This window comes from Alligator sinensis, unplaced genomic scaffold, assembly GCF_000455745.1.
Source record: "Alligator sinensis unplaced genomic scaffold, ASM45574v1 scaffold983_1, whole genome shotgun sequence".
In the NCBI taxonomy this organism is placed as follows: Eukaryota; Metazoa; Chordata; order Crocodylia; family Alligatoridae; genus Alligator; species Alligator sinensis.
The window spans coordinates 198,193-210,462 of record NW_005842015.1 but is presented as its reverse complement, the minus strand read 5'-3'; the positions used below and the strand labels follow the sequence as shown (position 1 = coordinate 210,462).

The window sequence follows — 12,270 nt, the reverse complement described above, 5'->3', positions numbered from 1 at the left end:
GATGCATGTGTTGTGGATTCCTGAAGGCTGGGGCAGGTGCCGTGTATGATGGAGACCAGCTGGAGCAGGAGTCGGGCTGCACGTGGTGGCTGCCCCAGCAGTTCCGGCTGCCACATGTAGCACAAGTCCTGGGCTGGCAGGAGTGGGCACTGAGAGTCCCAGACTGGCTGGGGAGGGCACTGCATGTGGCACAGTCTTGCCAGGACAGCCACAATGTGAAGTGCCTCTGGCACTCCAGCCAAACTGCACCGCATGTGGTGCCCACCCCAACCCATGGGAATTTGCACTGCACACAGCACAGGCCCTAGACTGGCTGGAGTGGCTGCTGGATCAGGTATGCTGGGGAAGCAGAGAGAAGGGGATAGGGTCCATGAGCCTGATCCAGCCTGCAGACCAGCCTCATGCCACAGGGACACTGCCCTGTGTGGGTCTGATCAGACTCATGAGCAGCACCGGGGAGCAAATGACAGGGCTCCACGGGCCGGATCCAGCCTGCAGGCCCTGTATTTGACACCCCTATTATAGAAGTTTGTTTTTTGGATTTTAAGGTTTTTTTGTCAATTTAATGACCCATGTAGAAGTAATGATAGTTCTATGGGATGGATTGCTTTTTAATTTGCTTTAAAAAAACACACCACCTTGCATTATACTGCCTTGGCAACCTTGGCTTAACATTTGAGTATTTGGCTTCGTAATGGCTTTTTTTTTTTTTTTTTTTTTTTAATACATCAAGTCCTAAATGAAATTTCAGAAGAAAACTTTTATTACTGTGTGGTTTGCATGACATGTAAGAAATTATGTATGTGGCCACACACTGAAAAAGAGGTTGTGTGTGTGTGTGTGTGTACACCTTTTATATAAAGGTGTTGATTAGTCACCAATTCTGTACTATTTGTCCTGTTTAGGAGCTGAGGTTCTGTAGAAAATTCAGTACATAATTAAACACCGTGTGCAGAAGTATCTTGACAAGGGCAGGGATCTATAATTCCAGTATTAACTTTTATAGCAACTTTTTGTGTTTATATGAAATATCAAGTTTAAGCAAGTTACAGTAGGGGTTTACTTTGGTATAATCTACCTGATTCAAAATCAGTTCTTTAATCAAATTGGCACAATACTTTTTTTAGTAGAGGACTGTAAATTCACTGATTATCAACCATTATATTCAAATTACAGATCCCTCAGCTGGGCAGTGTTTCTGAACTGAGTTTGGACAGTGGTTTATGGACAGAGCAAACTAGCTCCCTAATCTTGCCCTCAGTTTCAAATAAGGCTAACCTTGTGGGTGGTTATGGATCCAGTTCCAGGATCAGCTCCATTTCCCTGTTGTTTTAGGATGAGCAGTTTCAGAAGAAAAATAAAACTGAAGGGTAAATTGCTGTGTGACAAAGAGATTATATTCTCAAATTTCATTTTTGCAGGTACAGTGTCAAGCTAATGATAATGCACCGATGAGTGAATATTGCTAGTCTTTGTACGTTAATGACATCTGTGCCAATGATACCAGAATCCTGCAGTCATGTATTGGCAGAATTTGAGTGTTTGGATCCTTTGCTTTCTGCACTCAGGTTGGATTCTAGTCGTCTGAAGGTGAGTTTATGACTATTGCATTTAATTTGTTGTTATTTTCTTATTGACACGGAGAAAACAATATTTTTTTGTTGTACTTCTGTTTGCTGAACATGGATATAAAGTTACTTTGATTTGTGTAGTCCTAGAAGCTGTTATTCAGGTTGCAGATCATGACTTAATATGAACTTCATGGTCTAGAGTAGGGGGCTCTTGGAAGAAGAGGAGTTAAGACTGGTATAAAACAAAAATGGATGTGTTTTGCCTATGGTGGAATAAACAGAAGAATATTGTTAGGTTATTTCTGAAGTGATGACAATTTTGGATGTTTGATGTAAATTATTATTATTATTAGGATGTATTTTCAGAACAAACTAGCTGGCTACACGCAATATACAATACTTAATTCCAAAGTTTTTGGGTGTTTAAATATCTTGAAATACAAATATCTGTTTTATGATTTTAAACATTAATTATTGATCAATCCATTTAATTGAATGATTGATTAGACTTTCTTAAATTGAAGCAACTTGATAGTTGTAGACAACTTCTGTGTTTTACTCAGGGACACTTTGAATTAATCTAGTGTTACAGTATTTTGCTTTTGTATAAGTGAATACAGTCTAATGAGATTAGCTTGTCAGGGAATTTACAAGAGGGAAAAATATCTGTCTTTGTATTTTATTTTTTTTTAACTTGCTTGTTTTTACTGTTTGCTTTCTCCTGAATGTGCTTTTCTCACTGCTTTAATAATCTGGCTAGGGTGTTGCACACCCAGGCTAGGTACAAATAGCAAGCATACGACCAGCTCTGTTTTCCAACAAATGGAAAAGGGGAAGAGAGACTATTACTTGCTGCATTTATTATAGCAAGTAGTTACACTGCTGTGTTGACTCTTGTATTTCTTTCAGTGCACATGCATAGCCACATCTCGGAAATGGCTGGCGCTGGGCAGTTCAGGTGGTGGCTTGAACCTTATCCAGAAAGAAGGCTGGAAACAGCGACTCTTTCTCACTCATAAGGTAAGTTTAGAGTAATGCATACAAAAACCTCAGGCTCAGGAGTGGGCAGTACTTCTACTGCAGAAATGGGGAAGTGGGATCTTTTATAACTCCCAGGCATGTGCAGCCTGTTGAATCACCATATAAAGCAAATGTTCTGATTCCTCTGTTTTGAAGAGAGAGGTCCTTGCATGCAGTCATAGTGTGGTCCAAAGTGTTGTTACACACTCCTTTGCATGGCACAAAGGAGCAATACCAGGAGTCCAGATCTCTCAGTTGTTCTCCAGATTCAGAACTTAGCATAAATTAAGTTTCTATCAGTTAGGATTCAGAAGAAAGCCTTTAAAATGTGGAACCGGGGGGATATCTGTTGGCATTTGGAGTATCTGGGAATATTCCAAGTCTGAGTTGTGCATTGTTGTATTCAGTATAGTTCATATTGTCTCACATAACAATGATGATTCTTTAAAGTTTAACCTTGTTATCCATATAAGCTAGTTCCTTCCTTTCTTTAACTGCTTTGATGAGAATCGTATTGTTAAGGTATTAGTCTACACAGTATCCTCATATATAACACACAGCAGGGTTGTAGATAATATATGATTGACTTCATTTTCCTGAAGGAGGGCATAGCTTTTTAAGTAATCTGGGAAATGCTGTGTTAGTACATCCAAAGTGCTGTTGGAATCTTCAGTACTGTGGGTATTATAGGCATTAAGATTTTAAAGTCCTGCTTAAAAAAAAAAAAGTACAGCATTAAGACTGCTGCCATACAGAGTAGAGTGATGATCCACTAACAGTAATATCACTGTATTACAGAAATTTCTAGTCTGTTATTCTGGTGTAAATATCTGATTTGCTGTTAATCTTGTTCTTTTTATTCAGTGCTTGCACAGTGCTCATATGGAGACGGACTGAATTAGTAGCATTTTTATTTATGCATGATAGTGCTTTTATTGGTATCCTTGGATAGCTGGTGTTAGGATTTCACCTAACTTAGTTCTATTTTCATAAAATAATTTTTCCACAGGTTGAGGCATGCCTACAGTCTTTTCAAAATATACCTGCAGATTTCTGATTATCTCAAAGGCCAAAAGATCTCCTTAGTTAATTGAAGCATGCACAAAGAGGAAGCTGTCTAATACAGACAGTACATGTGGCTTCATGCCCAGCTGCCTTTTTCAGTGTTAAAATTGCTGATGGGTGGACTGGATTGTCTTTGCAGTTTGGAATGTTTTAAGATGTTGTTCTCCTTTGGTCCATCAGTGTGGAATCCAGTATAGATAAGCAGCAATCAGAAAATATTATGGTCTATCTAGCACTGGTTGATGAAATGAGTTTGTGGTTTAAACTGAAGTTTTTTTGTTGGCAGTTGTCTAAAACATGAAAGCAAACTTCGTAAGTGTAAGGCTTGAACGGCTGTGAAAATTGTATTCTGATCATCTATGAAACCTAATCTTAAGTGAAAGTAGTGAGAGAGATGCAAGCAGGGGTCTTCATTTCTATGGCCCCTGCTCTTTCTGCTTAGTGGATTAGGACAAGGTTTCACAGTCCAAAGCTCTCACGTGAACCCCATTTTCATAATGAGTTCACTGTTTAATACAGTTTAAACAGGAGGCAAAGCCTTGGAATCCAGGAGCATTTGGAAGTAGCTACTGAGTTTTCTTTCTTTTTTTTTAGTTTGTAGGCAGAGAACAAAAGCTGTATCGAATCATAGAAAAGTAGAGCTGTAAGTTACTTCAGAGGGTCATCGAGTCGAGCTTTCTGTTCAGGGCAGGATCATCCCTATGTAAACCATCCTTGATAAATGTTTGTCTAACCTGTTCTTAAAAACTTAGGGAACAACTCCGTCATACAAATAACGGGCATGAACACTTGAAACATCAAAAGCTCCCTAATGTAGCGGGATAGGGACACTGTCAACATCTTGTGTCTGGAGTGACAGGAAGCAGTTGTTAAAATACGATCAAGAGATCAAGCAAGAGGTCCGTGTCTTTGCTACAGGGAAAAGCAAAAATATCTACAAACTGTGCCAGTCTGACCATGGAGTAAAATTCCTTCCTGATCCCAAGTCAGGTGCTTGGTTTGACTCTGGGTGGAGGAGCAAGACCTAGATAGAAACCTCTAGATTTTTTAGTCCCAGCAGAAACACCAGCACGCTCCAGTCAATCCCTGTGCTTCTGAGGAAGGGAAAAAGCCTTGTAGCACCCACTGTAGGTAGTGAAACCTAATTATATGTACTGAAAACTAACTGTACTATTGCTTTTGGATTTGCTTTCACTTCAATGCTTGACTGGTCTTTTTTACATTAGGAGGGTGCCATTTCCCAGGTTGCCTGTTGTTTACATGATGAAGATTATGTTGCTGTAGCCACCAGGTGAGAGATTTACTAGGGAAATAACTTATACTACTACCCAAGGCCATGAAACAGTTTTTCTGGGTTGCTGCCTTGTTAATTTGCTTAGGCCTCCTTTGCACAGGGAATTTAAATGGCAAAGCGACTGCAGCAGCTTCCTTTGTGGAAAGTCTGTTCTGGACTAATCAGTCTGGACTAAAACTGAATAATAAAAGTGATTTATTCCAGAAGAAAATATCTAAATGGGGAACTATTGCAAAAGAGCTTCTTCCATAATAGCTGTGTCAGATCCTTTCCCCGTAAGACAGGTCTGAGACAGTTTGACATCCTGGGGAAATATTTCATGTACTTGATAGTGACATTGATAGCTAATACAAGATAAATGTTTGAAATTCAGCTAGTTACTTATTTTGTTTACACTTGGCACCCTGATTGCTAGTTTTGGCTTAGGATTTAGTGGCTAAGTGAGGAACCCTTCAGGTTGTACTCATACATTTTTGGTGGGATGATCTATGGATATTTGTTGCTCCCATTTCTTGGTTAAGTGTGCAACTCTTCTGAATTGTTGGTCTATTCACAAGCAGAAAATGCAAACACACAACCTAAATTAAAGTGAATTCTTTGCTTTGACTGCTGATGGGAAAGGAGCATTACTTCACTACTAGCAGAAATGTTCTTTTAAAATTCTCAATTTCTCCTAATTATTACAGTCAAGGCCTTGTTGTAGTCTGGGAATTGAATCAAGAACGTCGTGGGAAGCCGGAACGGATTTATGTTTCCTCTGAGCATAAAGGCAGAAAGGTCACAGCTCTCTGTTGGGATACAGCTGCCCTTCGAGTTTTTGTGGGAGATCATGTGGGGAAAGTATCTGCCATCAAGATTAATACATCCAAACAAGGAAAGGTAAAATGTTACTTGGTTTCTTGAGAGAGATTTGAGCTGAGAGAATCTTGTGGGCAGGCATATAGAATCTGTGTCTCTGTTAATTAAAAAAAGAATGAGTGAGAGTTTGCTGATGAATTCTAAGTTCTGGACACTTTAGTGACAAAATAGGAGCGAAGAGTTAGTTTCTTCAGAATTTAAATTTGGTATAAATATTCTGTTCGGCTCTTGTCTCTGTACCTACAGCTAATCTAGAAAGTGGCATTATAACATGAATATTATTTCAAATATTATGGTAGCATTCAACTTTGTTTGAAGTGCTAAATTGCACCTCTCAGAAGCACTGATTTCTGGCTAAACATTTTGCATAGGGATAAGACCTTTTTCTAGAGGTCTGCATAAGTCCAAAATATCAATCTCATTGTTACTGCAGTTAATCTTGGGTAACTGAAAGAAACCCACCATTTATTGAGGCTTTTACATAACTGTGGAGGGCGTGCACAGAGTGGTCTTATATTTTGTCACAGCCTTGGCTGCACTTCTCCCCCTGGAAGTTTCATAGATTTCATAGACATTAGGGCTGGACAGGACCTCAGAAGATCGTTGAGTCCAGCCCCCCAACCGAAAGGCAGGAAGTCAGCTGGGGTCATAGGATCCCAGCAAGATAAGCATCCAATTATCTCTTGAAGGTGTTCAATGAATCACCGAATCGAATCACTGTCCCCCAAATCGGCTGAATCTGAAGCGAATACTAGCCACTTCGCACAGGCCTAATGCACATGTAAACATCCATAGCATCAGAGCCTTATTTTATCGAGGGGAATTCATTGTGTTAACTCAACTTTGCCCTCTTCATAGGATCTGTTGTTATACACAAACAACTTTGTTTGAACACTTAATTTTGCCACCTAAATTTTGCAATAATACAGGCTTTATGGAATATTAAGACCAAATCTGTATTGCTTTTGTTTTTCTTTAGGCAGCTGCTGCTTTTGTGATGTTTCCAGTTCAAATTATAACCACTGTAGATTCCCGGGTAGTTCAGCTTGATTATATGGATGGAAGATTGCTCATCTCTTCACTCACTCGCACCTACTTATGTGATACAGAGAGGTAGGTTATACTCTAACTGCAAAGATACTGGTTATTTGTTAAAATTTGAGACTGTAATTCAAATAGATACGCTGAGAAATATTTTTTCTAATTTTATCATTAGAAATTACCAAACACTGTCATGCATACTCATCAATTAAGAGACATACCTGCATTATTTCAGTTTAAATGCGGGCCTTTTATACTGTTATCCACCTTTGGGTTTTTATTTATGCATCTCTTCTTGGGAATTGAGTTTCATGGCTTTAAAGTGAATTATAGCTTTAATTTTGTAGACTTTTAGACCAGTAGTGTTTTAGTTTTTACACTCTTGGCAGTATTACACTAGGGCAGACAGCTCGAGAGAACTGAACCATCTACTATGTAGATCTTTTTAGATAAGAGATTGTCCACCTGGTTTGGCAAATAGTCATCAGTCTGTTCCCTCAAAGAAATTATTTTAGCTTCTCAGGTAAAATAAAAAGCTTACTTCACATCCAAATGAATGCAGTGGAGAGGGATTTTCATTACAAATGCACTACTTATATATAGAGCTGTAATTATTGTGCAGTATTCCTTATAAAAGGAAGTTTTTGAACAAACAAATTAAATCTTTCAGACCACTGTTTTTCACAAGAAGTTTTTTTCCTTTTATAGGATCATAGGAATGTCGGGTTGGAAGGGACCTTGTAAAGTCATCTAGTACAGCCCCCTGCTCAAGGTCATTTAGTCCAGCGCATGCCCCCCCCGACTGAACCATCCCAGCCGAGTATATGTCCAACCTGTTCTTGAAAATTTCCAAGGATGGAGATTTCACAGTTTCTCTAGGTGGCCTGTTCCAATGTTTGACTACCCTCATAATCAGAAAGTTCCTCCTGATCTCCATCCTAAATTTCCTCTGCTGCAGTTCAAGTCCATTGCTCCTAGTCCTCTCCCCTATAGCCATGGAGAAAAGTCTATCTCTATCTTCTCTATTATTGCCCTTCAGGTATTTGAAGACTATTGTCAAATCAGACTCTTTCATGGTGCTTTAAAATAACAAATGTGGAAGCAGTAAATGCAAGAAGGATGCACTACATCTGCATACAGGCGGTCCTTGGACTTATGACACAATTGGGTCCTGAAAACTACATCTTAGGTTGAAACATCATAACTCGGAACCAATTTTCCCATAGGAACAATTTTATAAATGGCGGATCGGTTCCTGAACCAGGGGTCAATACCCTATTTTCCCCCAAAATAACCCAGAATTTTGTATTTGAATCAATTGTAGGTGGGTAATTATAGCTATGTTAATGCATTTATATTGTAAATAGCAATCATGTTGCTTTGGAAGGACTTCTTTGAGGTGACTTTGCTGGACTTTTTGAAGGGCTCTTGGTTGGACTTTTTGAAGGGTTCTTGGCTGGAGTCTTTTCAGGAGTCTTGGCTGCAGGCTTTTCTGGCGTCTTGTCTGCTTTCTTAAAGAAAGTGTCCAAGGAAGTTTGGACAGATGTTCTCCAGAGACGTGGGCGATGCAGCGAACTTGTTCACTGGCATGGCATCACATCAGATTAAGCGTTGTAAAGTCGAAACCGATGCCAGAAAGTTGAAACAGAGTCAGTTTATAAATGTTGTAAGTGCCGTTTGTTGTAAGTCAAAACGTCTTAAGTCGAGGACTGCCTGTATATAAAAGTAATGGAAAGTTGAATTGTGTTATGCAAACATTCCAAATTTTTGGTAAACTGCAAATTATGTGTAAAGGCAATTCTATTAAATAAGATTTTTTTGGAATTTGAGGTTGTGAATATTTCTCTAGTAAATTTGTTTGCCCAAGAAAAATGTTAAAACCACTTGTGTTAACTTGTAGTGTTAAATGTTGTCTAAATATTTTTTTTCCTGTACTAGAGAAAAGTTCTGGAAAGTTGGTAACAAAGAAAGAGATGGAGAATATGGAGCCTGCTTTTTCCCAGTTGGAAAGGGTGGAGGGAGCCAGCTGCCATTAATATATTGCGCACGTCCAGGGTCAAGGATGTGGGAGGTGAACTTTGAAGGAGAGGTGCTAAGCACGCATCAATTCAAACAGCTGTTATCATCACCTCCTCTCCCTCTCATTACTCTAAGGTAGTAGTATTGATTATGGTTAGTGATGAACTAGATGGTGATTGCTTTCCCCCCCTGTTTTGTCATTAATATTTTTGTGACAGTTACTGTTTGAAAATAACAAGCTGTAGTAAGAAAAGTCAAGACATGAGTACTGTAGTTTGTTCTCAGGCCTAGCATTTTCATTGTGCAACTCTCAAACACTTGTTCAGCTGCTTTTATGGAATCCATCTACCTGCTTGTATTCAAAAGTTATGATATTCTAAAAAGAAAAAAATGGCTTTTGATTCACAAACAGTTTGACTGATTTGCATTTTTTCAGAATCATACTTCAGTGCTTGTTATTTCAGTTATCAGTGGTCAATTTTTATTACATGTCTTTAGGTAGACAGTAGCCCTGAGTGAAATAAAGAAACTTGATGAAACAGTCAGATTTGGCTTTAGATTTAGCCTTTAAATGAAGGAGTTGGAAATTGCCTTTGCACATTTTATTAAAAAAATAAGCTTTGACTTCATGGATTATAGTTTCCATGGCACTGCTGTAGTGTGAAAGTATAAATTTACAGGGCTGCTTTTAATGATCTGAAATAAATGTAACATGAAAATGAGGAGTTAATTGACAACTATTTGGTTACTTGTTGATGCTGTTTGCAGCAGATTCGGCTGGAGTACAAGGGTCATGGATTCTTTGGAAATACTTTCAAGGACATTGAGAGAGTTTTTTTTAGAATTTTGTTTTCCAACTAAAACGTTATGACGGTAAACTTATTTAACAACCTGAGACTTGACCTTTATTGAAAAATATTTTAACCATTTGTTAAGCCAAGCAGAGGTCTTGAACTCTTGTAAATCTCAGTTCACTTTTTTGGACTTTGGTCCATTGGTCGATTATGGTCTTTTCCATCCTCGTTCCCTGAATTTAAAATCCTGTTGCAATTCTTAAGTTGAAAGTGTTCTTGATCCATCATCTCAGTGTTAACTTTAGAGAGAAATTGCGACAGTGATGCTAATAACAAAAGTTTCAATCGTAGCCTGTGACTTAATTTTATGGATGTGACTTCTGTGCAGTGTTTTATGGTGTGTAAGCTAAGCCCTTGTTGTAAATGTTCATAGGACTGGGGGCTCAAATACTTATCAGTGTGATGCATTTTGAAAATAGAATATATTAGTCAGTTTGGGTTGTTTTGTTTTTTTTTATAGGTCGGATCCTCAGTATAATGCTTCTTCCTGTTCCCCCCAGTCTTTGTCTTTCCCAAAACTGTTATATTTGACGTGAGTATTAAGACTTTTATTAACAAAATTTAGGTTTTACAAACCTATCTTAATCATTTGATAGACTCCTAATTCTGTTATCTATTTTCTAACACACTAGCATATAACATTTGCAAGAACTGTCTTCTGGGGTTTTTTTCCCCGCAAATTCCTGCAGTTAGCTACATGGTGGTAAGAGTGTCGTAGTGATGAGCTCTGAGGTTGGAACTATAAGTTTCGTATCTGTATGGGTTCCATGAGCGACACTGTGAAGCTGTGCTATATATGGAACCGTTAGTAGCTCTACTGGAAGTTCTGGGTCTAGCACAGCTATTGAATTGCACTCTGAATTATTCCATATTAAGTTACAACTCAGCAAATAAAAGAACAGCCATATCCGAATTATTGCGACTTTTCTCCAAAATCTAACCAATGCAGTTTATTTGATTAAATCAATGTGTAAAGGCCCCAAAGATGTCCTGTAAAGCCCCTGGGTGGTAGTTTTGATGCATCTTCCTTTTCTCCTTCCCTCCAAAACCTCTACTGTAGTATTGTTTGGTAAATTATTTTAACAATCCTTATTCTCCTCTTTCCTTTATTTTGCTGACAAATATGGAAACTATTAAAACTTTTTACCATTCTACTGAGTGCTGTTTCTTTCTAAAAAGTTTATAGGTTCACCAAAGCTGATGATCATTCTCTAGGAATCTAAGCATTTTTAGATGCTTTTTCTTTGTGACAACTGCATAGTAATCTTGCTTTTTAAATATTTTTTCTAAACCCATTCTGTCATGCTTGAATAAAAGAGGTGTTAGATTATATGTCTGCGTTCTAAAATTCAGGTTTTGTCTTGGTCTTAAAGTAAACAGTGGATTAGCTCAGTTCCCTAATGAATTGAATATGCTGAGAAGAGAATTTTCTTCTGAAATGAGTTAATGTAAGTATTATTTCAAGAAGTTGTTGTTTTTCCTTTTCTTTTACAGTGACCATTGTGTCATGACCTGGACAGAAAAAGGCATTTATATCTTCATTCCACAGAGTGTTCAAGTTTTACTTTGGAGTGAAATAAAAGGTGAACTCAGTATTCTCAGAGATTTGCTACATTGTTTGCTGTACTTACTGTCATAAAGACCTGTACTTAAAGCATATTATACCAATTTCCTTTTCTACGAATAAGTTTAAATAGCACTTTATATGGCTTATTTTGAATATCAAACCCTCTTCCTCCCCCAGTTCAACTTTGAAACTAATCTTTTCAAGTACCTTTTATGGATACATGTAAGTAATAGGGGAAAATACTAAATCTCAAAGTAAAATATCAATGTGATGATTAAAATAAAATGTTGTGGCTTACTTTCCTTATTTTTCTCTCTGGCACTTTTTTTGATCTCTTTGTAAGAATAAAGTACATCTGGCCTCAGTAGACTAGGAGGCTTTTTTATGATGGTTTTCCTAAGTGTATTTACGATCTTTGATTCAGATAACTTCTGTATCAAGACCCAAGTTAATAAATACTAAACACATGAAGTGGTTGTTATAGTTTTAAAACTGCTAAAGTGGTGGGGCTCAAACTTCCATCCCTGCAGACTGGATGAGTGCTGCAGAGTCAGTTCATGGGCTGGATCCCATTGCGCATTGGATCCAGCCCCACATGCAGGGCCATGTTAACCAACTTGTGGGGCTCCCTATGGGTCCAGAAATCTGGCAGAAGAGGGCTGTCAATTAACACTGCCACTGCTCCCCTCCTGCCAAATTTCCGGACTTGTAGGCCCTGTAGGCCAGGTGACATGGCTCTGTGGGCCAAATCTGGCCCTTGGACTGAAGCTGAACACCATTGTGTTAGAGCAATTAGTTGTCCCCTATTGACATTCAGTTCAAAATGTGTTGTCATGAAGCATTTGAACGTATGTGCCAAAAGAGTTTGACCCTTCAGCAGGCAATTGCTTTAATCAAGTATTCATAGATTCATAGATGTTAGGGTCGGAAGGGACCTCAATAGATCATCGAGTCCGACCCCCTGCATAAGCAGGAAAGAGT

The 12,270-nt window shown here is 38.4% G+C and overlaps 1 protein-coding gene across 4 annotated transcripts in view; it reads left to right on the top strand.

Moving 5' to 3' along the window:
• The first annotated feature begins 1,423 nt into the window (after window positions 1-1,423).
• HPS5 (HPS5, biogenesis of lysosomal organelles complex 2 subunit 2) overlaps window positions 1,424-12,270 on the top strand; it is a 38,166-nt gene continuing 27,319 nt past the window's right edge. For all 4 annotated transcript variants that reach the window (XM_025202120.1, XM_025202118.1, XM_006022002.3 and 1 more), the window contains exons 1-8: window positions 1,424-1,590; window positions 2,481-2,591; window positions 4,883-4,947; window positions 5,637-5,829; window positions 6,788-6,921; window positions 8,788-9,003; window positions 10,183-10,254; window positions 11,217-11,305. In XM_025202120.1, coding sequence (XP_025057905.1) covers window positions 1,483-1,590; window positions 2,481-2,591; window positions 4,883-4,947; window positions 5,637-5,829; window positions 6,788-6,921; window positions 8,788-9,003; window positions 10,183-10,254; window positions 11,217-11,305 — 988 coding nt within the window. In that variant the 5' untranslated portion in view covers window positions 1,424-1,482. The remainder of the gene's footprint in view (window positions 1,591-2,480; window positions 2,592-4,882; window positions 4,948-5,636; window positions 5,830-6,787; window positions 6,922-8,787; window positions 9,004-10,182; window positions 10,255-11,216; window positions 11,306-12,270) is intronic.